The following is a 25469-nucleotide window of genomic DNA, read 5'->3' as shown; positions in this document are numbered from 1 at the left end:
CTATGTATCCTTCTCGGGCGATAGAGACGGCAGCGGACCGGGAAAACCCATGTCCGCAATCTGCGATCCGAGTCGAGCTCTGCACCGAATCGTCGTCCTGCTCTTTATGTGCTTCCTAGGATTCGGTAAGTGGGGTCGCCGGCGCTTCCACCGGTGTTGTGACCCAGCTTGGTTTTATTACAGTAAACATGCAATGACATATTCTGCTTATGTGGCATGTTCTGTGTAGCCACACACACACACACACACACACACACACACACACACACACACACACACACACACACACACACACACACGTGTATCGATTGTGTTGACCAACAGCGCTACTTTGTTGCAGGGAGTTACTTCTGTTATGATAACCCTGCTGCACTGCAGACACAAGTTATTCAGGTAAGAGAACTGTTGACTTTGCCACCTCGTCATGACTCACGTGACAAAATCACTGCATTGACCCTCTCTTGTCTAATAGTACTAATGCATAGGCTACGCATAGAAATGATATGGGCACATTACAATTCAATCGATTGCGCCTCAGTGACATGAGATTATGATCCAATTGAGAGCGAATTCATATTGTGCATAAATGTTTGTCAACTCCGATATGAGGAAGTCTGTATGGATAGGGTTTGGCTTGGGATTTGTTATGACTGAAAATTGCCTCGAACCTTTGTTTCAATGCATAATGTCATCGTTTTTTCTTTCTTGATTGTGTTTTATTATGTTGTAAATGTGTATTATGCATTATTGTAAACCGTGTTTATGTAGAGCTCCATTGTAAAACAGACTTTGTTCTCAAGGGGGCTCCCTGCTAAAATAGAGGTTAAATAACATGATAATAACATGATTTCCCCCTGGTTGAAACAGGACATGAGCCTGAACACGTCTAAGTTCATGCAGCTGTACGCCTGGTACTCCTGGCCCAACGTGGTGCTCTGCTTCCTGGGAGGCTTCTTGCTGGACAGGGTCTTTGGCATCAGGTACCTGCCCCATTCTCACACACACACACACACACACACACACACACACACACACACACACACACACACACACACACAGTGTCTGGTCTCTAAATGTGTGTATGCATACTGAGTACTCAGGTACATTTTAACCATTTAGCAGGCGCGAGACTTATAATTAGAGATTACAGGGACAGTCTCCCTGGAGTAACTGAGGGCTGAGTGCCTTACTCAAGGACACACTAGTGGTGGTGTTCCCAGGTCTTACTCAAGGACACACTAGTGGTGGTGTTCCCAGGTCTTACTCAAGGACACACTAGTGGTGGTGTTCCCAGGTCTTACTCAAGGACACACTAGTGGTGGTGTTCCCAGGTCTTACTCAAGGACACACTAGTGGTGGTTAGGGCTGTCCCAAACGACTATTTTTCTAACGATTAATCTATCGATTATTTTTTCGGTTAGTCTAACGACTAATTTAACAATATTTTTTTTTACTGTTCGGTAATAATAAAATAAAAAATATATATATATAGCATGTGTAGGCCCCTTAATTTCCACCTCACTGCTATGTTTAGCCAACTTGAATGCCAACATGGCCATTTAGAAGTCTGTCCATCACCACAACACATAGCTAGTTAGTAGCTACATAGCTAGCTAACGTTACTCTCGCTGCTATGTTATGATTAGCTAAATTGATGCTAGTAGAACATTAGCTAGTAGCTATCCATTTTTCACTCATACACGGCCGGAAAAGTGAACAGAAATACAACGCTGACTTACGGTGGTGCTATCTTGCGGCTGTCTTCACAAAGAGCTCCAGGATGCTTTCGCTTGAGGTGCTCGTTCATTGCAGACGTACTGCTGTGATAGGCCATTTCATTTTTGCTTATTTTTTTTGCTTATTTTTTTGCTTATTTAAAAAATAAATAAAAAATAAATAATAATAATAATAATATTTACGACGCACATTACGCAAGTCGACGTATTGACGTAGTCGATTACATCGACGACGTCGACGAATCGTAACAGCCCTAGTGGTGGTGTTCCCAGGTCTTACTCAAGGACACACTAGTGGTGGTGTTCCCAGGTCTTACTCAAGGGCACACTAGTGGTGGTGTTTCCAGGTGGGATTTGAACTCATGACCTTCAGATCACCAGTTCAACTCACTAACCCCTAGCCCACCACTACCCCTGTAACAGAAAATACCCAGATGTCAGCAGAGTTCCAATAACAGGAGGCTCTTGGGGCGGAGGGGGGGTACCCCAATAACAAATCAGCACCTCACTCATAACATTTTAAAATATCAATATGGCCCCCCCCCCAAAAAAAATCGTATCAAAGAGTCGTTTTGTACCCCCAATAAACGAGTGTGTAAATGGATCCCTGCTTGTCAGAGACTTACACACTCATTCAGCGGGACACAGTGAGTCCTCCTCCCTCCAAACCTCACAATGGAGTTGGACTTCACATGGTTTATTTACACGCCACAATCAGAATCCTGTAGTATGATAGTGGATTCTAGTGGATTCTCTTATCTCATCAGTATGGCTTTGTTTTTACCCACTACTGCTGTTGTTATCTTGAGGGACAGTTTTTTTATCCTCTACACGCCCCTGCATGGTCCCTATACAGTAGATAGTATATATGGCAATGACTGGTCCCTACACGGTACAGTAGATAGTGTATGTGGCAATGACTGTCCCCTTGTGAACAGCTAGCAGAGGCAGCACCAACCCTATCTGGGATTATTTATTCTGATCTCTCATGAATTTACAGGGCTGTAATAGGGCTTTTATTTCCATCACCGCAAAGAAAGACTGTTATAGCGTTGTTTATTACTATTCACTTTACAATGTGTGTGTGTGTGTGTGTGTGTGTGTGTGTGTGTGTGTGTGTTCTCTCGATAAACTCTCCTGTCAACATGATTCTTCATACAGGCTAGGAACGGTCGTGTGTGTGTGTGTGTATGTGTGCGCTCGTGCGAGTGTCTGTGCGTGTGTGTTCATGTCTTCGTGTGTGCGCGTGCGTGTGTGTGTGTGTGTGTGCGTGCGTGTGTGCGTGTGTGTGTGTGTTCTCTTGTTAAACTCTCCCGTCCACACGTTTGTTCCTGCAGGCTAGGAACGGTCATCTTCGCCCTCTTTGTGTGCGTGGGACAGGTAGGTACACTACTACACACAGAAATCGAATCACATTTTATGGGTCACGTACCTCATATACAGTCCTAAGTGATGCCGTGTAGCGAAACGCTCTTTGAATCTAGCTCCTCTTACACCAACGATCAGTAAATCAACAACACAATATAATAGAGTCATAAAAAAGCAATAAGTAATAATAATAATGACAGTGGCAGTGCAGAAGGGTGTAGTGTAGTAGTAGCAGCAGGAAATGACTGTAATAATAATAATAATACAATGACCGTTTTACAGGGGTGGTTAATTTACAGTAGATAGAGGTGGTGTGTGTTGAGAGCCACACCTATTAAGGTCAGTGTTACTGGCTGTTGAGCAAAGATACATGGTGACAACTGCTGGCATTTTCCCAGCTGGATGCTAATGGTTGTTCTTTTTATTTGAGTATCTTTATGTATCAAAAACGTCTGACTGCGTACATCATCGTTTAGTCATCGTTTACTAATTACTTCACAGCATTCAACCCGCTTTTGTTCTAACACTACATACACTACACCACAACATTGGGTGTAGCTCCATTTATTTAGGCCATGTTATGTATATATATATTCAATAGATAGATAGGTAGGTAGGTAGGTAGGTAGATAGATAGATAGATACTGTAGATAGATAGATACATAGATAGGTAGGTACTTTATTGATTCCCAAGGGGAAGTTAAGGTGTTACAGCAGCTCACACCACAAATAACAACAAAATAAAGTGACAATTGAATAACAGAATAAAAATTAAAAATAATAGAATAATAGACATCAGAAACATAAAGAAGAACATCTGAGCTCAACGTACTTAATCACTGGTATTCATTTGCTTGATCTCCTCAGGTGATCTTTGCTGCCGGAGCTCTGTTAGATCTCTTCTGGTTGATGGAGGCTGGGCGCTTTGTCTTTGGGTAAGATGTTTAACCTGTAACGCTTTATACAGTATACAGTGGAGGAATTAAGTATTCAACACAACAACGTATGTTTTAATTCAACATATTTCCATTTCAGCTATTCACATGAAATGTAGACCAGACATTGGTATTAACTCAATAAAACTACACAGCTAAAGAAATTGTAACACTGCAATCTGTTTAAAAAAAAGTATGCGCAATAAAGGGGAATGACAGGAAAAAAACGTATTGAACACACTGTATTTAGGCTCTTCAACCCTTTCTATACGAATGTAACAAGACTTAAATGGAAATATCTCAATGTTACTTATAGCTTGGTTCATTTTAAATGTTGACGGAAAAAGTTTGCCCAGGCTCTGGCCCTTACCCCACCTCTAAGCAGCTTATTTCCCCCCTAACGGGTGCTCTATCTCTGGGCAGGATCGGAGGCGAGTCCCTGGCTGTGGCCCAGAACACCTATGCAGTCAACTGGTTCAAAGGGAAGGAGCTGAACCTGGTGTTTGGCCTTCAGCTTAGCATGGCCAGGCTGGTGAGCACAAGCTGTATACTGACAATAACACAGTGCACATAAGCACATACGGTACAATAATGTGTTAGCGAGTTCTAAATGAGAACTTTTATTTGAACATTTGTTGACACTTCATATGATGACATGGCTACTTACAGTATGATATTGAGAATGCCAATCAGAAGGAAAAGACTCCTCTGTTGTCCCCTGGTCACCAGTGCGTGTTGTTGTGATATGCATTGCTACAGTAGATGAGATTAGATTTAACTTTATTGTGGAACCTAGTATAGTAGGGCTCACCGATCTGTCATACGGTAGGACCACTTGGTTTCTCAGGATGTGGGTTTGGGTGATGTAACTTGTGTTAGTGAGGGGGTTAGGGTTAGGGTCCCTCAGGTTTGGGGGTGGGTCAGGTGTTAGTGAGGGTGTTAGTGAGGTGGGTCAGGTGTACTGACTGCCTCCCTCCTGTCCCTCCCGCCCCCCCAGGGCAGCACAGTCAACATGAACATCATGGGCTGGGTCTACAGCCACATCAGCGACCTGGTCGGCTCCACGGGACACACCACACTGGGCATCTCACTCATGATCGGTGAGTTGTGTGTGTGTGTGTGTGTGTGTGTGTGTGTGTGTGTGTGTGTGTGTGTGTGTGAGAGTGTGTGTGTGTGTGTGTGTGTGTGTGTGAGAGTGTGTGTGTGTGTGTGTGTGTGTGTGTGTGAGTGTGAGAGACAGAGAGACTATGCAGTCGCGCATGAGTGTGTGTGTGTGTGTGTGTGTGAGACAGAGAGAGAGAGAGAGAGAGAGACTATGCAGTCGCGTGTGTGTGCGTGTGTGCGTCTGCGCGTGCGTGTGTGTGTGTGTGTGTGTGTGTGCGTGCGCGTGAGTGCGTTGTGAACGTGTAAACATTTTTACTGTGTGTGTGTGTACAGTCGGTGCTTCGTTACTAGTGAAGTTGTGTGAAGAGAGGGGGAGAGAGAGGAGGGGGAGAGAGAGGAGAGGCAGAGCGCGATGGAGTGAGAGAGAGGGGGGAGGGCGGAGGGCAGAGAGAGGGGGGAGAGAGAGGGGTGGGGGCAGAGAGATGCGTCGTAACGATAACGCCGCTCTCAACGTGGACGGCAGACTAAGTATCTAAGATTGACAAGGAAGAGAGAGGTTCTCGGGCCTGGTCTGCGGCCTGCGGTCCACAGCTGCCCTCAGGTTACAGATCAGCTCTCTGTCTCTGTCATCGCCCAGCCTGCAACACGATCCCATTACAAGTACAAAACGCTCTCTCCTGTCCGCGCCCGGGAGAGAGTGAGAAGTTAAAATGTGTTTGCGTCTGACATTGATGAATCACAAAATGGAAGACGTGTCAGTCTAAGCGGCGTTCCTCTTCACTTCTCCTTTCACTTCCCCTTCCTTCTCTTTCACTCTGAGCCCCGTGACATCCCCCCCCCTCTTTCTCTCTCCGAGAACGCCGAGAATAATTCGAGCTCCGAGTCTGTCGTCGTCTAGAGACTACTTCAAACCAAGGCCTCCTGTTTATTGGGTCTTTACGAGGGAAAGATTGTTTGCGATTATTTCATATCGGCCGTATAAAGGAGGAGAGGAATGACAGGAATATGGATGAGATGGAGTACGGTAGAGGTTTACTAAGAACGCAGGCAATTAAAAAACGAGGAGGTTTTTCTACAGAGGAAAAAGAAAACATTTCCGCAACAGCCTCCTACACGAAATCCAAAGCAAACCGTTGTAGCTAACTTGTTTATCTTCTCCTCACCCACTGGATCAAAGCAACTGTTCGATGTGTCAGAAATGTGTTCACTTAGACCGGCTTTTAAATCACCAACTGCCAAACAGTTCCGCAACACTCTTTTTTTGTATGTGGTGTTTAGCTAGTGATGGGTAATGGCTGAAAGTTTTAAGCTATGTATTTTATGTAGTTTTGTTTTATTTCATTAAACACTGAATAGTGTACTTTGTATAATGAGTAGTTGAGACATAAGTCACTAAGTGGTTTCACATGCTCACTCTCCCTAGCAAGTTGACAAGCTTTGTTTGTGTCGTTGAACTGTGGTTGGACCTTCTCTTGGGATCCTCTATCATCTGTTGCTAGTAATGGGGCTTTTCCATCAGCAGCCCAGGTCGGCCCAGTTCGGTTCGCGTCAGGTCGGCCCAGTTCGGTTTAGATCAGTTCTGGTTTTCCATTATACACAAACCGACCCGGACTAGTAGGAGGAGTAGACGATAGTAGGCGGAGTTACGCGTCACACGCAGCCTGGCAAAAAGCTTCCGGGTATACACAGCAACAACAGCCGTGATTTTTGGGGAGAGAAAGAGAAAGAGAGAGAGGAAGCTATGTACACATAATAAAGTCATGTTTTTTGAACCCTTAAAACCACTGCCTTCACTTGTCTGCTTTATGAACTGTAGTATCATCATCGGGAAACGCAGACAAGACGCGAATCTACCGGCATTTGACTCATGAGTGAACGGCGAAAATGGCTGGACAGCACAGCAGCAGCGGCCGGGTGAACTCCCGGTTCATCGAGTTTACGGTTAAAAGCATAACTTCTCGGGGTGTCAGCGCGGTGGTTAAGGGCTCAAAATGACCATAGACAGATGGTGAAGTTAGCAAAGGAGTATTGTGTTTGTACCACCTCCACAGCCGGTGTTATTCACAGACAAACACGGTGCCGTTTGCGGGTTAATAACTTCGGTTTACCGGGGGTTAGGATAACAATTCAAACGTGTCCGGAAAGAGGACAAGCCAGGGAATCCAAAAGTTTTTGAATGGAGTCGATCCTCCACTCCTATCACCGTGGACACAGCGCGGAGCGAATTCCCTGTTAAAACCGGCATTTGACTCATGAGTGAACGGCGAAAATGGCTGGACGGCAGCGGGCGAACTCCCGGTTCATCGAGTTTACGGTTAAAAGCATAACTTCTCGGGGTGTCAGCGCGGTGGTTAAGGGCTCAAAATGACCGTAGACCGATGGTGAAGTTAGCAAAGGAGTATTGTGTTTGTACCACCTCCACAGCCGGTGTTATTCACGGACAAAGACGGTGCATAATAGCGATTTTTGTGTTGTGCTTGTTGTAAATAAAAGTTCTATGATTCATTGAAATGACATTAAACTAAGATAATACGATGGTCAGCATAATTTTTCGAATCTTTATTAATAAGCTATTACAGAAACTGTAGTGACATTTTCCAAGAGTGAATGTGGTATTTCAAGATGGCGGTTAGTGAAGAAATCTATGGACTTGGGATGACGATTTCCATTGACCAATCAACGGTGTGCAGCGTCACACGTCACACGCAGCCTGGCAAAAAGATCCGGATATGAAATGGGGCTTGGGGAGGGACCCTGGGGTCGATGTGGAGCTAAAGAAGCGAGCCGAAGCGAACCGAACCGACCTGGGACGACTAATGGAAAAGGGGAAAAGAAGCAGACCGAAGCGGGCTGACCCGGGTCAGCACCGTAGTGGAAAAGCCCCATTAGAGCCCTAATAGAGACCCTGAGTTTAAGGAGAGTTACGACCACCTTAAGGAGAGTTATGACCTAAAGTGTCTCAGTGTCCAGTTTCTGTGTGTACCTAATGGCCTCGAACCATGTGCTTATGTAATTGAGCGTGTACAAATCCTATAGGCTGAATAACAGTTCTTTGTCTTTGAAAACGATATAAAGTCATGTATGTGGACTTTATACTTTGAAGGCTGAACCCTATACTTCACGACCTCACGACCGGTCATATTCATTCAACTAAGAAAGAGATCTCTGAGTCTGTCGTTTGTCACCTGTATCTTCAAGACCATCACTTTTGATCAAATCCCTACACTAGGAACACTTTGATTGCAGTGTTTCCTCTACATGCATTTCATCGTGGCGGACCGCCACGATGGAATTTCCTCCGCCACCATTCAGATTTCTCAACCCAAAAAAAAAAAAAAGATTTAGGCCGCTTTTCAGACCTTCACAGCGCTAGACACACCCACAAGCGCTGAAACTGGACCAGTCCGTGTGTGTCGCGAGTATTGAACTTGAGGCTGCGTTCGTAAATTCGCTCTGAGAGCCCCGGAGCGCACACTGGGTTCAACGTCATAAAGGGACCAAGTCATTTGATTGGACAAGAGGCATTCCGTGAGTGCTGATCAGATTTCCAGAGCGTATTTACGAACGCGCCCTGGCTGTCACCCGAACACCGCGAGCTAGCGTAGTGTAGTGTAGTATAGGATGCGTAGTGTAGTGTAGTGTAGGATGGAGAGAGAGAGGAGAAGCCTCTCTATGTGTTACCTATGTCCAGTGTACTAGAACCACTCTAACAGGAGTGTTTGTCCGTGAATAACACCGGCTATGCCCGGGGTAGAAACACAAGACTATAGCTGGTCTACAGGTCTACACGGTCATTTTAAGCCGTCGACCAGCCCTCTACGACCACGGGAAGTCATGTTAAAAGTGAAGATACTTCTGTTAAACTAAGCTAAGCTAAACATCGCTAATCGCTAACTCCCTCCTGGGCTTAAAGTGACAAGTAATAACGTTGTGAAAAAAAACGTCAGATCAGTGTTTTTGTTTTTATTGACAACGGAATTACATGCTGGAAAAACATGCAGACACAGACAATAAGAGACACACGGGAGAAGTACAGGAAAACATTTTATTTTTTTGGGCCATCCTTGAGTTTTGGCTGAAATTACGTCGTTGTTTTGAGCGCGCGTGCGCGTTTGATGCGCGTGCACGCGAAAAAATCGCGGGCGCGCGCTGCGCGCGCGCGGTCAGCACTACCCGCCACCATTGTAAAAATTCCTGGAGGAAACACTGGGCTACAAAATGAAGCACTATCGTCATGTATGAATTGTTGGTGGATAAAGTCACCCTGTAATGTTGGCCACTCTATAACGTTGACAATTTGGGTGACTTTAAATGAGTTAAAGAGCCGACCCCCCCCCCCCTCCTCTCCAGCCGGGGTGACCTGCCTGTTCTCCTTGACGTGTGCGCTGGTCCTGGGATACCTGGACAAGAGAGCTGAGAAGATCCTCAACAAGGAGCAGGGAAATACCGGTGAGAGGTCCAGAGACTTGTCCTGTTACCTGTTACCTGTGTGTGTCTGTGTCTGTGTCTGTGTCTGTGTCTGTGTCTGTGTGTGTGTGTGTGTGTGTGTGTGTGTGTGTGTGTGTGTGTGTGTGTGTGTCAGCGTCAGCGTCAGCGTCCGCGTCTGCGTCTGCGTGTCTGTTATGTTATGTTATGTTAATTTTATTTATAATGCGTCCCCCATCCAACTTTTACATCGGCCCGGGGCGCAGCCCGGGTAAAGGAACCGATGAAGACAAGGACAGGGAACACAGAAAGCAAACAGACACAGATGACTTAAACATACATCTCAAGGGATACAATTCACAACAAATAGGGAGTAGACTTAGGGAACATCATTGACGAAGAGGTGGGATTTTAACTTGGCTCTAAAGGAGTCCAGAGTGGGGGCAAACTTGATGGCAGAAGGGAGCGCGTTCCGCAGGGTCGGTGCTATCACCGCAAAGGCACGGTCACCCTTCCTCTTGAGGTTGGTGCGTGGGACCGTCAGGCTGAGTTGGGCGTCGGACCTGAGCCTGGGTCTGGGCCTTGAGGTGGAAGACTGGTCCAGGTCTGTGTGTGTGTGTGTGTGTGTGTGTGTGTGTGTGTGTGTCAGTGTGTAACCATTGAGGTGACAGTTATCCAAGACTGGATCCTGATTTGAAATCACGCCCTTGTGAGACATTTCGGGCCGGTTTCACAGACAAGGCTTAAGCCTAGTCCTGGGGGGGAGGGGGGGGGATTCCATCAATGTCGCTAAAGGAAAATCCAGCCTTATTTTTATACATTTCGTGAGATGAATCCAAAATAAGCCTGGATTTTCCTTTAGCGACATTGATGGCATACCCCCTCAGGATTAAATCACACTTGCAATGGAAAATCTCCATTGAAAGATGCTCTTTTAAATGTACGGCTACCCTCACGCCTTTTGTCTGGGAGACCGGCGGCCTGTCCAGTGGAACTGGAGGACGTACTGTTAGCCTGAGGGAAGTCCAGGGGGATCGAACCCCCATCCACCACCCTCACCCCCCGCTGTCGTTGGCGTGTGTTCCCTGTAGGCGAGGTGATCAAGCTGACGGACGTCAAGGATTTCCCCTTCTCTCTGTGGCTCATCTTCCTCGTCTGCGTGGGCTACTACGTGGCCGTCTTCCCCTTCATCGGACTGGGACAGTGAGTACCGTATTTTCCGGACTATAAGTCTACACTTTTTTTCATAGTTTGGCTGGTCCTGTGACTTATAGTCAGGTGCGACTTATATATCAATATATAGAGAATTTCATACTGACAGATATGAACCAAGGAGTAAACATTACCGTCTACAGCCGACAGAGGGTGCTCTGGGCCGCTCTGGGCTTGTGACAACTATATGCTGCTCCTATACCACTGAAGAGCTTGTTGAAGCTAAGCAAACGGTAGCTTGGTGAACTTACTTACTGGTAACTTGCTTGTTGGACTCGCTGGCTTGTTATGTTAATTTAGCCTATTCAGCTTCCCAGGTATGTTCTTTGTGCTATTGTGTAGCTGAATAACTGTTAATGTGTTACGTTAACATACCTGACTTCTATTCAGCCTGTTGTTCTGTGTGCTATTGTGTAGTTGAATAAACTTGCCTTTCCAGATTAAATGTCTGTTCTTGGTCTTGGATTTTGTGAAATATATTTCTAAATAAATGCGACTTATAGTCCAGTGCGACTTATATATGTTTTTTTCCTCTTCATGCCGCATGTTTTGACTGATGCGACTTATAGTCCGGAAAATACGGTATCACAAAATCGCAAAAAACTGTTTAAGTTGAAGGTATTTTTCTTCTGAGTTGGGGGCAGTCCCCACTTGTATTATTTATTTTTTTACTGGACAGAGATAGTGAAGTGAGACGGGAAAGTAAGGAGAGAGAGGGCATGTCAGCAGGGCGTGGGCCGGATTCGAACCCATGCCGACATGGGCATAATGTGTGCACTGTAGACCATGGTGCTAATGGACCACACCACAGGCCACACACACACACAAACATTTTGACATTTTACAGTTGACGTCTGTTTCACTGGTACCCTAATGACATGATCCGAACCAAGCTGAGCTGTACTGTACCATGGGCTGGCCTGGTTACGAATCAAACAGAAAACTCACTAGGCACTTTTATTAGGAACACCTGTACACCTGTCAGCACTCCAAGCTGGTGGAGGTGGAGGTAGTGTAGGTGTAGTGGTGTGGGGAATTTTATCCAAGAATCTCAAAGGAATGTTTGCAACATCTTGTGGAATCAAATGTTTTGAAAGCAAAAGGGAGGGCTCTACCCAGTGTTAGTATAGTGTTCCTAAAAAGTGTTTTGGGTGAGTGTAGCTGCTGTAACAGTATCTGGAACGGACAACGTGAAAAGAAAAGATTCAAAACTAAAGCCATCACAGAACAGGGTTTCGGGTCGGGGGCGCTGTAGTGTGTAAACTCCTTCACACACTCTGTAGCTCATCTAGGCATGTCTGACCATGTGTCAATCCTCCTGATCCCAGCATACACTACCATGGGGAAAAGTGCTCCCATCACCACTAAGACTGTCAGAACCTGGCCAGAAGGGTCCACTCCATTGCAGATCTGCCTAAATGACACCCCATGGCAGGAATATGAGCATGAGGACCTGGAACAGTTCACGTCGTCGGTTCTGAACCACATAGTGAACTGCACCAACTCAGTCACCGTGGACAAACGGGTCCGGGTCTACCCCAACACGAAGCCATGGATGACTGGGAAGGTCCAAAAACTGATCAACGAGAGGGACAACGCCTTCTTCGCAGGGAAGAGCACACCGCTGTACACCACCACCAGGGCTAACCTAAAGCGCGGCATCAAAGAGGCCAAGGCAGACCACAGAGAGAAGATTGAGGAATGCTTCCTGAGCAACGACTCCAGGCGGATGTGGCAGGGGGTTCAGCACATGACAAACTTCAGAGCCAACAGGCTCACAGCCGCAGAGGACGACCCCCTGCTGGCGGGAAAGCTGAACACCTTCTACGCCCGGTTCGACGAGGGGCGAACGGAGGTAACCACAACACAAACACCACTCTCTCCAGCTCTCAGCAGCCTCACCCTCACAGAGCATGAAGTGAGACGCGTGCTGAAGGCGGTGGACCCCAGGAAAGCCTCGGGGCCGGATGGCGTCCTGGGACGGGTGCTGAGGGACTGCGCCGACCAGCTGGCTGGGGTTTTCACCAACATCTTCAACCAGTCCCTGTCCCAGGCCACCATCCCACCCTGCCTGAAAACCTCAACTATCATCCCAGTCCCGAAGAGAAGCACGGTGAGCTGCCTAAACGACTACCGCCCGGTGGCACTCACACCAATCATCATGAAGTGCTTCGAGAAACTAGTCCGGGCCCACATACTCACACGCCTCCCGCCCAACCTGGATCCATACCAGTTCGCCTACAGAGCCCACAGGTCCACAGAGGACGCCATCGCGACGACTCTCCACGCCACTCTATCCCACCTGGAGAGGGGAAACAGCTACGCGAGACTGTTCTTTGTGGACTTCAGCTCCGCCTTCAACACCATCCTTCCAGACAGGCTAGTGACCAAACTACTAGACCTGGGTCTATCACACTCTATATGTGCATGGATCAAGGACTTCCTGACCGACCGCCCCCAGAGGGTGCGGGTGGGCCCCCACACCTCCACAGCCCTCAGACTCAGCACTGGGTCCCCCCAGGGCTGCGTGCTAAGCCCCATCCTCTACAACCTCTACACCTACGACTTCACCCCCGTCCACCCCAGCAACTCCATCGTAAAGTTTGCAGACACCACCGTGGTGGGATGCATCTCGGGGGGGGGACGAGGCGGCGTACAGGGATGAGGTAGAGCAACTGAGCAAGCTGTGCAAGGTTAACAACCTGCTGCTGAACAAGTCAAAGACCCAGGAAATCATCGTAGACTTCAGGAGGAAAAAGTCCGAGATCCAGCCCCTGCTCATCGACGGAGAGAGCGTGGAGAGAGTCTCAACCCTCCGATTCCTGGGGGTGCACATGCAGGATGACCTGACCTGGAAGGACAACACAAAAGCCACCATCAAGAAGGCACAACAGCGGCTATAGAGTCCTCAGGAAGGAACACAGCAAGCAGGAGATACTGGTGACCTTCTACCGCGGCGCAGTGGAGAGCATCCTCACCTACGGCATCTGCAACTGGTTCTCCAGCTGCACAACCGCGGAGAGAAATGCGCTACAGAGAGTCGTGAGAACAGCCCAGAAGATCACCGGCGCCCTCCTCGTACCCACCCTGGGTACGAACACTTTACCCGGCTGCCCTCGAAAAGGCGGTTCAGGACCATGGCCGCAAGGACAAACAGACTGAAGAACAGCTTCTACCACAGGGCCGTCCAGGCCCTGAACACAGCAAAGACCTAGGTTCTGGGCCCTGGACAGTCTGGACGGATTGATGGCAGCTGCTGGACTGAAAAAATCTGGTGTAGTGCTGAGGCACAAATATGTACATTTCAAGCCTGCAAACTGCGACACTTTAAACAAATGTGCAATAACACTATGTGCAATATGACAACCCTAGTCGTCTATCTGTACAGTATAGTATAGTGGATAGTGTACATAGCCTTTATTTATGTAAACCAGCTCCTTCCCTTCTTTTTTTTTTTTTTTTTAAAGTGTTTTTTTTTCTTTCCTAACACCAGGGGAGCCACCCCTCCTAAATTTCGTTGTTTGGTACCTGTACTGTAGCAATGACAATAAAGACCATTCATTCATTCATTCATAAAGCAGCCAGGGCGGATCAGCGGTTCTGACGGATCTATCAAAGCATGGTTGCCTCTGGCAACACAGTTGTGTGTTTGAGTCCCTTATTAAGGCTTAACATCTTTCTTGGCTTCCTTTTGTACTTAAACAACTCAATTGTTCAGCTCAGTTGTTCAATGTATTAATCCCCTTCTCTTTTTTTTTTTTTTTAAAAGCTAGGATTAATTTAAAAAAAGCTAGAAAAAAAAAAGAAGCTAGGATTAATTAAAACAAATCTTTGGTTAAGCTCTTTCCTCGACGTGGCTTGATTGTCGTCCTTTCCTCTGAGGCTAGATTAAGACGTCTGAATACATTTGTCGTCGTCGTCGTCGTCGTCGTCGTCGTCCCCCCGAACGGGAGTTTTTTTAGTTTTTTTTATTCTCAAAGTGGGAGGGAGATATAACAGAAATATCCTTGTCAAATGAGTACGATACCTGTGTCTGGTTATTGAACAGGCTTCGACTGCACAGACATGGAAGCCTCTTTGATGAAGGAACAAATCCATAAAGCGGAGAGGGAGAGAGAGGAAGGGAGATAGAGAGAGAGAGAGAGAGAGAGAGAGAGAGAGAGAGAGAGAGAGAGAAGCAGTGGTTCGATTGATTAGAATGGTTATCATAGTCTCAAATCCCCAGACTTCTCTCTCCTGAAGGCACTCGGAAAATCCCTTTAGTAACAGCAATGTTTTTAACATATTTTATCTTCAGTCTTGATGCTTGCTGAGCAACTACAGAGCCCCTCCATAAGTATTGGAAAGAGGAAGCATTTTGTCTTCTTTTAAGCTCTATATTCCAACGGTTTGGATTTGAAATCCAAGCATCAAGACTTAAGACTTCAAAAATAATGTTATACAAATGTAAACAAAAAACACTTTCTCACCTGGCTACAGGGAGCCAAACGAATACTGTTACCATGGTTGTGTGTGTGTGTGTGTGTGTGTGTGTGTGTGTGTGTGTGTGTGTGTGTGTGTGTGTGTGTTACCTACTGCCATTCTCACTCTCACTGCCTTCTCCTTGCAGAGTTTTCTTCATTGAGAAGTTCAATTTCTCTCCAACTCAAGCCAAAGCTATTAACAGGTAACCCTTCTACTGTTTGGTAACTTGTAACTGTTCAGTATAATCTGACCGCATGCCATTTGGGATATATTTAGGATATTTGCTCATCTTTGTTTTTGAGTGATTCAATTTTTAACAGATATATAGATTTTCTCCTAATTTGGTCTCTCTCTCTCCCTCCTGCCCCTTCCTGTCTGTCCCTCACCCTATTTGGCTCTCCCCGTCTCCTTCCATCTCTCGCCCTTTCCGCCTTCTCCTCTCTCCCCTTCTCCCCCCCGCTCCTCTTTACGCCCCCCTCCACCATCCCCTCTCTCCTTCCGTCTCTCCCCCCTCTCCTCTTTCCCCTGTCTCCCACCCCCCCCTTTCCTCTTTACTCCCCCCTGCTCCATCACTTCTCTCCTTCCGTCTCTCTCTCCTCTCCTCCTTCCCCTTGTCTCCCCATCTCCCCCCCTCTCCTCTTTACTCCCTCCCCTCCCTCCCCCTTCTTCTATCTCCCCATCCCCACCCTCTCCTCCTTCTCCTGTCTCCCCACCCCCCTCCCTCTCCCCTTAACTCCCCTCCCCCCTCTACTCTTTACTCCACCCTCCACCCCCCCTCTCCTCTTTACTCCCCCCCCCCAGTGTGGTGTACATCATCTCAGCGCCGGCCTCCCCCCTCCTGGGCTTCATGGTGGACCGCGTGGGGAAGAACATCATCTGGGTGATGTGCGCCGTGGTCGTTACCCTCGCCGCTCACATGATGCTGGCCTTCACCTTCTGGAACCCCTGGATCGCCATGGTGACGACCCCACAGCTCACCCCCCCCCCCCCCACCCCAAGGGGGCGCTGTTCCAGAAAGCAGAGTGAAATGATCGTAACGTAACTTAACTAAGATAGTTGGTGGTCAAGTTTTTGCTATCTTTAGGCTGCGTTCGTTAAATACGCTCTGGAAGTCTGATCAGCACACTTGGAACGCCTCTTGTCCAGTCAAATGACTCGGTCGCTCTGTGACGTTGAGCCCCAGTGTGCGCTCCGGTGCTCTCAGTGTATTTACGAACGCACCCTTCATAAAGCAGAGCATCGAAAGATGTTGTCTTGATAGTTTCTCCAAGTTAGTTGGCTTCTTTAGGGATTGTGCTTTCTGGAACACGCCCACAGGCGTTTGCTAGGTAAACAAAAACACTTGGCCATGGAGAAACCTTAGTTAAACTTTGTGAGGCCTGAAGGAAATATTGTCAAATACTGAAAAGTATTTTAAAGTGTGTAATTGATCACGCTTTGAGTTCAGGGTTATTCCATTGGTTCCCTGACACATGAGTGAAACTAAATGAAGCGCTGTTCAAGTATTTTAAAGTATGTATTTGACATCCGAACCAGGTCTAGTGAATAAGTATTATGTGCAAGTCAAGACCCACTCATCTGGGACCTGGATGCCCCTACTATAGAAGTGGTCTTGCCCAGGGCTCTCTTGAACAATAAATTCATATCTCAATTGGACTGATAAATAAAGAATACAGTAATAAATGAAAAAAATAAGTTGCTATTGTATTTTGCACGTAGAGTGAATGATGTTGTAACTGTGTGTGTGTGTGTGTGTGTGCGTGTGCGTGTGTCTCCAGTCCCTGCTAGGTGTGTCCTACTCCCTCCTGGCCTGTGCCCTGTGGCCCATGGTGGCCTTCGTGGTGCCTGAACACCAGCTGGGAACGGCCTATGGGTTGTAAGTACACCTGCCCTGCCCCCTACAGCCTGCTGGTTGTAAGTACACCTGCCCTGCCCCCTACAGCCTCCTGGTTGTAAGTACACCTGCCCTGCCCCCTACAGCATACAGCCTTCCCCACTACCCTTCCCCATAGCCATAGCAACCAATGGTGGTGGGGGTGGGGGTGGTGGTGGAGGTGGTGTTTTGAAGCTTGATGATTGTGATGCTACTGGTTCTGCTCTTGATGAGGATGATGATGATGAGGAGGAGGAGCAGGAGGGTGATGGTGATGGTGGTGGTGATGGTGATGATGATTATGATGCTCTTCCTCCCTCACAGCATGCAGTCCATCCAGAACCTGGGCCTAGCTCTCATCGCCATGGCAGCGGGCTCCATCCTGGACAACAAGGGATACCTCTTCCTAGAGGTCTTCTTCTGCGCCTGTGTCTGCAGTGAGTTGTGTGTGTGTGTGTGTGTGTGTGTGTGTGTGTGTCTCTGTGTCTGCAGTGAGTCGTGTGTGTGTGTGTGTGTGTGTGTCTGCGTCTGCTGTGAGTCGTGAGTGTGGGTGGGTGGTTGGTTGAGAGTGTGTGTGTGTGTGTGTGTTTGTCTCTGCGTCTGTGTGTGTGTGTGTCTGTGTGTGTGTGTGTCTGTGTGTTTCTGTCTGTGTGTGTGTGTGTGTGTGTGTGCGTGCAAACTGCGTGCACCTGCTTTGATTGATCCTCGTTGAAATGTGTATTTATTATTGTTATTGTTATTGTTATTGCTCTTATGTGTTTAAAGTGTTTTTATTGTTGCACTATGTATGTTTGTGTATTATATTGTGATGCAATGTATTTGTATATCCTGTCCACTCGGCCCCACTGAAAATGAGGGTCTCCCTCAGTGGTCCCCGAGTTGAAATAAAGTTAAAATGAAATGAGCCCCGGCTGTGGCGCAGGAGGTAGAGTCGCCATCTAATGATCGCAAGGTTGGCAGATCGGCGGTTCGAGCCCCGGCTGGCCACATGTCGAGGTGTCCTTGGGCAAGACACTGAACCCCAAATTGCCCCCAGTGAGCGGGCCGGCGCCTTGCATGGTAGCTTGCCACCATTGGTGTGTGAATGTTTGTGTGAATGGGTGAATGAGAGGCCGTTGTAAAGCTCTTTGGATAAAGGAGCTATATAAGTGCAGTCCATTTACCATTTACCATTCCATTTACCAAATGAAAAGAAAAGTCACTCTTAACGCTGGTGAGTTCACTGATCCGTGTTCTCCTCCCCCTCCCTCTCTCTTAGTGTCACTGATCGCCGTGGTGATGCTGTACTTTGTGGATTATCTCAGAGGTAAGAGTGGAGAGGAGGGTATAATCATTCTACCACTTAGTCATGTACTGTTCCAGCTGATCCTGAGTCTGACTAATCATGCTCTTTGACCCCCCACCTCCTCTCACCTGCATTCTTTTTCATTTTCACCTTTTCTTTCTTCTCCATCACCCCCCTCTCTCTCTCTCTCCCTCCCTCTCTCTCTTCTTTTCTCACTCTCTGTTCCATCTCTTTCTATTCCCACCTCTCTTTGACGCCCCTCACTCCTCCCACCCCCTCTCCACTTCTCTCTGTCTCTCCATCTCTGTCTATTCTCACCTCACCTCACCTCTCTCTCTCTCTGTCTCTCCATCTCTGTCTATTCTCACCTCACCTCTCTCTCTGTCTCTCCATCTCTGTCTGTTCACACCTCACCTCACCTCTCTCTGTCTCTCCATCTCTGTCTATTCTCACCTCACCTCACCTCTCTCTCTCTCTCTCCATCTCTGTCTGTTCACACCTCACCTCACCTCTCTCTCTCTCTCTCTCCATCTCTGTCTATTCTCACCTCACCTCTCTCTCTCTCTCCATTTCTGTCTCTATTCCCACCTCACCTCTTCCTCCCTCTCCCTATTTCGCTCTCCCTCTCTCTCTCTCTCCCCCTCCCCCCCTCCCTCTCCCTCTCTCTCTCTCTCTCCCCCTAGGAGGTGACCTGAACCTCTCAGCCTCAGCAAGAGCAAAACTCCAGAAAGATTCTGCTACAGATTCACAGTGAGTGGGGTTCACAGTGAGTGGGGTTCACAGTGAGTGGGGTTCACAGTGAGTGGGGTTCACAGTGAGTGGGGTTCACAGTGAGTGGGGTTCATAGTGAGTACATCCAACCGTGATGTCAAGGGGCCTGTTGTCTCCCGTGACAGTGGGAGTTCAACACCTCCTCACCTTACCTCACCTCACCTCACCTGACCTCTCTCTCTCTCTCTCTCTCTCTGGAGGCCCAGATCACTGGAGTGCTCAGCTCCTCAGTCTTCAGCCTCAGTAAACGCAGCCTAAGAGGCGGAAAAACTCCACACGACGACTCGCTCATTATGAACGATCGTGAGCTTAGAATTATATGGTTCTATCTCCGTTTAGGGTAGTTCAGAGATATTGACCGTCAAAGTTTTTTCATTCCATTATGTTTTGTGAGATGGAACCTTTGTATTTTATTAATTACTAACTAAAACATTTCAACATTTAAAAAAATAACACCACACAGGCATTAATAAACACCTAATGGATCAGTTTATGTAAAAAACTACATTTTGACCAAAACGCGACGTCTACGGTCTGTCAGTTTGTTCCGTTTGTTTGTTTGTCGATCACAAAGGACGACAATAACAGAACGAACATGACAACGACGCACCCGCCTACACACATACACCCACACTGGGGAGACACAGGAAAAAAAAAACATGAATAGAATATAATATGAACAAATATAAGTCGTTCATTCTTTTATGAGGATTGAATGTTGACAGACATTCAGTCAGTTTTAACTGAGTCTGAGAAATGAAGATGATGTGTCTGTCTTTCTGTGTTTGTCACCCCCTGTGTATGATGTTTTGTGTCATGGTGAGCAGTATGCTTAACCCTCTTAGCTCGGTTAAATCTAGACGAGTTACGCGTCGATGTCGTGAACAAAAGGGTCTGTCTCTCACTCTGATGTTGGGTTTAGTCCAACGTGGCTGAGGTGAACGTGGTCGAGGTGAACCCTAACCCTAACCCTATGACCTCTTCCCCTCTGCCCTTGTTGACAAGTGTGTCTAGTGTGTGTGTCTAGTGTGTGTCTAGTGTGTGTCTAGTGTATGTGTCGAATGTGTATATCTAGTGTGTGTGTGTGTGTCTAGTATGTATAGTGTGTGACTAGTGTGTCTAGTATGTGACTAGTGTGTGTGTGTCTAGTGTGTGTGTGTGTCTAGTACGGCTGGGCAAACGATAAAAATTTCTTTTTCGATAATCGCAAGAATTAACGATCAATTATCGAATAATTTTTTTTCATAAAAAAAAAAAAAGACTAGGGCAGAAATAACAAGCATGTTTTCCTTGGGGAAAAAACTTTATTTGTGTTGCTATTGCACACATTCATTCATTCACATTCAAACTAGACACTACAGTCAGATAACAATCCTCTTAAACAACTGCTTCGACTCCTGGTAGCGCATTTCTATGCGCCTGGTTATAGAACGTCGCAATGGAACAGGATATGCTGGCTCGACTATTTGCATCAGCGCACGAAATCCTCTACCCTCGACAAAACTGAGCGGCAGAATATCTGTTTCAATTAATTTACAGATGGCCATCGTTATTTTCTCTTCTCGTTGTGCATCACACCTCCCGCGTATAAGATGAGACATGATGGAGGGCTGAGAAGGTAGCGTAGGAGCACTCAGGGTCGGGTGTGCGGTTTGCAGGTGGTATTTCATCGGGGTCGTTGTCGTGTTGTATTTATAGGTCACTGCGCAGTGTTTGCAATGAACGAGGTCGCCTTTCAGATCAAAATGCTCCCACACCAAGCTTCGTTTCGCTCGCTTCGCCATGTTTCGAGCTTGCTCTGCTAACCTTTTTTTTCAACTTGAACTTTTTTATAAGACGCTCTCAGTGCCTCTTTGTTGAGGGGAACCTGGAATTACTGGAGGTTACACTAACGTACGGGAACTTTTTGCATCATGCCGTACTGCGTTGCGAAATTCAATGCGAAGGCAAATGCAAAGTTCATTTCTCACACATAACGTGGACAAACTAATTTCCATTATTATTATAAAAAAATAAAAAAAATAAAAAATCCAATTTATTAATGATTATCGAGCAAAATATTTTGTGATCGACCAAGATCCTTATCGATCAATTATCGATCGTCGATCATTGATGCCCACCCCTAGTGTCTAGTATGTCTAGTGTGTGACTAGTGTGTGTGTGTCTAGTGTGTGACTAGTGTGTGTGACTAGTGTGTGTCTAGTATGTCTAGTGTGTGTGTGTCTAGTATGTCTCGTGTGTGTGTGTGTGTGTGTGGTGTTTGCTGAGTCTGAGCCTAGTGTGTTTCTCTAGTGTGTGTCTCTAGTGTGTGTCTCTAGTGTGTGACTCTAGTGTGTGTCTCTAGTGTGTGGCAACTGTGGGAGTGTCCCAGTGGCCCCAGACTAACCCATCCTTTTGTGTGTGTCGAGTGTGTGTCGAGTGTGTGTCTAGTGTGTGTCTAGTGTGTGTCTAGTGTGTGTCGAGTGTCTGTCGAGTGTGTAGCAACTGCGTGAGTTCCCCCGGTGGCCCCAGACTAACACTGCGGTGTCTCTGTGCTGTAATTAATGTGTTCCAGGTGAGCTGAACCCCCCCCCCCCCCCCCGGGCCTGGCCTCTGCACTGACCCCACCAGAGACCTGTCAATCACTCACCAGGGGGGCGTTACTGCACGACTGACTCCTCCCACACTCTCCACCTTGGCTCCTCCCACCAGCTCTGACTGTAGCCTATCGATTCACCTGACCCCTCCCTCCCTCCCTCCCTCCCCATCCACACGCTGACCAATCCTGCGGCCCAGATGCTGCTGAGGTCTCTGAAATCACATACTGACTCCGCCTCTTGGTCTCACTGATTCCTCCCTCCCCGTGGCTGTCGTCGGGCAGGTTAACGGCTGACTGACTTGGTGTTTTTGTGCACGCTTCGATACCTCAGTAACACTCTCAGCGTTACCCTGTATTGGGGCGTTGAGGAGGGACTTTTATGAGACTTGACAGAAATGTTTTCAGAACTTTTTCACAAAAAAAAAATTTGCTGCAGGAGTAGCAGGTTGAGTGACTTTTATGCTAGAGGAGCGGGGTTTGTCCCCTAACGCACACCGTACCGTGCCTGTTTTTTGTAGCTCATTAACGTCAGCGTCGATATAATGAGGTGAAATGGTTTTGATTTGCCATTTTTAAATGATACCTCTAGAAACAACGTGAATGTTGCACACAAAAAAGGTTTATTGTCCAATAATGTAGGTGGGTCTCTGCCTTGAGTTTTATGCCTTTTTCTATGTCTTTTTTTAGATGTACATTTTTTTTTTTTTGGCAAGCTTGTAAATTTGACTACATTTTTAATCCCCTGCAATCAATCAGTCTGCTGTTCATAGGCCGTCGTCATGGTTGTCAACGCATATAACCAAATAACTTTCCTTGGCATAAGTGTTCAACTGCAGTCACACGCATCATTTCATGGAGACCGTTTTATGCTGCGGCCCTGGGAGGGATCAGAATATCCGTTGTCTTAAAATCCAATCGTTTGCTCAAATCGTTTCGTTTCTCGGCTGGTTCTGGGGGATAATAAAACGTTATACACCATCAAGGCTAAATGAGACGTTGCCATAGCGATAAAGGAATTTAAAAGGGGAATATTTTGGATCGCACTCACCTGGATCTGGAAGGGACTGGACTCGTGTTACGTTTACATTTCATTTACATTTTTCGGCATTTAGCGGACGCCTTTATCCAAAGTCACTTACAACAAACACATTTGTCTAAGTACAGGAATCATCTATCGGTCATCATCATGTAGAAGAAAGAAGAGATTAGAACATTGGATATTGGTTGGCGACCATCTCTCTGCATTATTACTAAATCAATTGATTTAATTATGTGTTTTCTTAACGCTTATCGATCAGTCTCAGGAAAATATCCTCTGTGTAAAGTTTGTGTAATGATTCTTAACACGTTTTAACGCTGATTGATTGCTTGCTAGTTTTTAATTCTGTGTCTGATTTCAGCAGGACCAACTATGTTTGGACCAGGTATATACAGTAACCAGCCTTGATGTAATCTGATTGGACAATCACTCTATTTGACCATTTTGCTCTTGGGTTTGGGGGGAGGGGGGTGTATCTATTCTGGCGTTATCAAATGAATACCCAGTATTAGTATAGTGTTCATAATAAAGAGGCCCTACCCAGTATTAGTATAGTGTTCCTAATAAAGTGTTGGGTGAGTGTAGATGACTGCATTTGATGTAGCGCACCGCAGCCTTGCTCCTAAGATGTCTTGACTCTGCTGGTTTCTGGCTGGTTTCTGGCTGGTTTCTATCCATCCGAACGTGCAGTGTTGTTGATATCTTGGTGGGTAGCCTGCAGGAGGACTGGGGAAGGACAGTACAGGGGGAAGGACAATGACCTGACACAGATCAGCAACGGGCGGATTTCACAGACTTAAGCCTAGTCCTGGACTAAATCACACTTTCAATGTAAAAATCTCCATTGAAGATGCTTTTCAGTCTAGGATTAGACTTAAGCCTTGTCGAAACCGACCCCAAGTATTGTTGTTGTTGTTGTTGTTTGTTGTTGTGAATCCCATGTGTATATACGGCAGGGATTCACCACTAGAGCACTGCTCTAGGCTCTTCTGTCACGCTGGGTGTTTTTGCTCTAAGGTGTGTTAAGCTGGTTGCGGGGCATTCTGTCCACAGAACTGACAGTCAGAAAAGAGCTGAGAAATACTTTATGATGAACACGTTTCTGTATAATATAGACACATTATGGTTGGTTTTAACTACCTGGTGTGTTCTGAGCTCGCCTATAACATTGAAGGATCCTTATCGTTCACAATAAATAATGGTCTGGTTATGGTTTAATGGAGATTTAATCCTGATTTAATCATTTGATTTAATCCTGGACTAGTTTTAAGCCTTGTCTGTGAAACCGGCCCCAAGTGTCTGACATATTATTATTTTTTAATAAAAGCTGCACCTTTTAATCATACTAGCGGATGTTTTGTTACATGTTTTTTTGTTCACCGCGGTTGAGACAGACTGTCCTAACCTGGAAACATGCTTCCTGATCAGATTGAAACTTTTTTTGTACTATAATTGTCTCTCTAAATTAGGACAAATAAACACAAATAAAGAAAAAGTGTCTAATGATAACTACATTCTCTCAATGATTGTGTCTTTTATATTCATAATTGTACAGTACCACAGAGGGCTATGCTGTGCATGTGACCAGGAAGCTGTGCATGTGACCTGGATGTGGTTAGCCACTGTGTGTGATGAGGAACCTGGGATGATTCCTGGTTGGTTCCATTGGTGCAAATTGTCATTTGGACTAATCCTGGTTGCTCTTACCGGATGATGGTGATGATGATGATGATGATGTTGTTGTTGTTGAAGGTGGTGACACTCACCCTGCTATTGCTGCAGGATTGTGAGGCATGATGATGATGATTATGATGAATGTGGTGACACTCACCCTGGTGTTCCTCTAGGACAGTGAGGCATGATGATGGTGGTGATGATGATGGTGGTGGTGATGATGATGATGAAGGTGGTGACACTCACCATGGTGCTCCTCTAGGACAGTGAGGCATGATGGTGGTGATGATGATGATGATGAAGGTGGTGGTGATGATGATGATGAAGGTGGTGACACTCACCATGGTGTTCCTCTAGGACAGTGAGGTGGTGATGATGATGATGATGAAGGTGGTGACACTCACCATGGTGCTCCTCTAGGACAGTGAGGTGGTGGTGATGATGATGAAGAAGATGAAGGTGGTGACACCCTGGTGTTCCTCCAGGACAGTGAGGCTTGGGCAGGGCGGCCAGCAGGCTGAGGAGGCCAGACTAAAGCCCATGTATGCCTTTGACCTGCGGAACCGCTACCTCTCCAGACTGGGAGCTCAGGTACACACACACACACACACACTGTACATCCACGCATGCGCACACACACACACACACAGTACATCCACTTATATACACACACACACACACACACACCTACCTTGTGTCATATATACAAATCCTCTAATCTGAGCACGGATTGCTAACGCACACACACACACACACACACACACACACTTTTAAATCCTCTTACCTTTTCACAGTGTCAAGGAGGTCATGGTCTAAAGACTCGAGTGTTCTGCTCTTACTGACTACACCTAAATACATTTTTATTACACTTGAGTTATCCCTCTCAACTCTCTCTCTCTCCCTCCTTTTTCTTCCTCCCTCTCTTTCCCTCCATGCTTCCCTCAGCTCCCAGATCCATACAGCACCCACCTGTCCTCTCTGGCACAGAGAAGTGTCCTGAAGTGA

At 46.6% G+C, this 25469-nt stretch overlaps 1 protein-coding gene across 2 annotated transcripts; it reads left to right on the top strand.

The window, feature by feature from the left end:
* Positions 1-25469, top strand: mfsd1 (major facilitator superfamily domain containing 1; the record flags this gene model as incomplete). Of its 2 annotated transcripts, XM_080530502.1 has the most annotated exons (17): positions 1-125; positions 341-393; positions 868-980; positions 3074-3116; positions 3972-4039; positions 4463-4571; positions 5037-5139; positions 9494-9592; positions 10660-10771; positions 15390-15446; positions 16046-16202; positions 17023-17120; positions 17442-17554; positions 18376-18423; positions 19086-19152; positions 24950-25055; positions 25410-25469. In XM_080530502.1, exons 1-17 carry the CDS (start codon positions 50-52, stop codon positions 25467-25469), a joined length of 1482 nt encoding a protein of 493 aa, XP_080386628.1. In that variant the 5' UTR covers positions 1-49. The 2 variants fall into 2 exon arrangements, with proteins under 2 accessions (XP_080386628.1, XP_080386629.1); XM_080530503.1 differs by lacking the exons at positions 24950-25055; positions 25410-25469 and adding an exon at positions 21728-24243.

Source organism: Nansenia antarctica (assembly GCF_963989245.1).
Source record: "Nansenia antarctica genome assembly, chromosome: 5".
Lineage (NCBI taxonomy): Eukaryota > Metazoa > Chordata > Actinopteri > Argentiniformes > Microstomatidae > Nansenia > Nansenia antarctica.
Note: the sequence above shows the minus strand (reverse complement) of the source record. Positions and strands in the feature narration are given on the sequence as shown.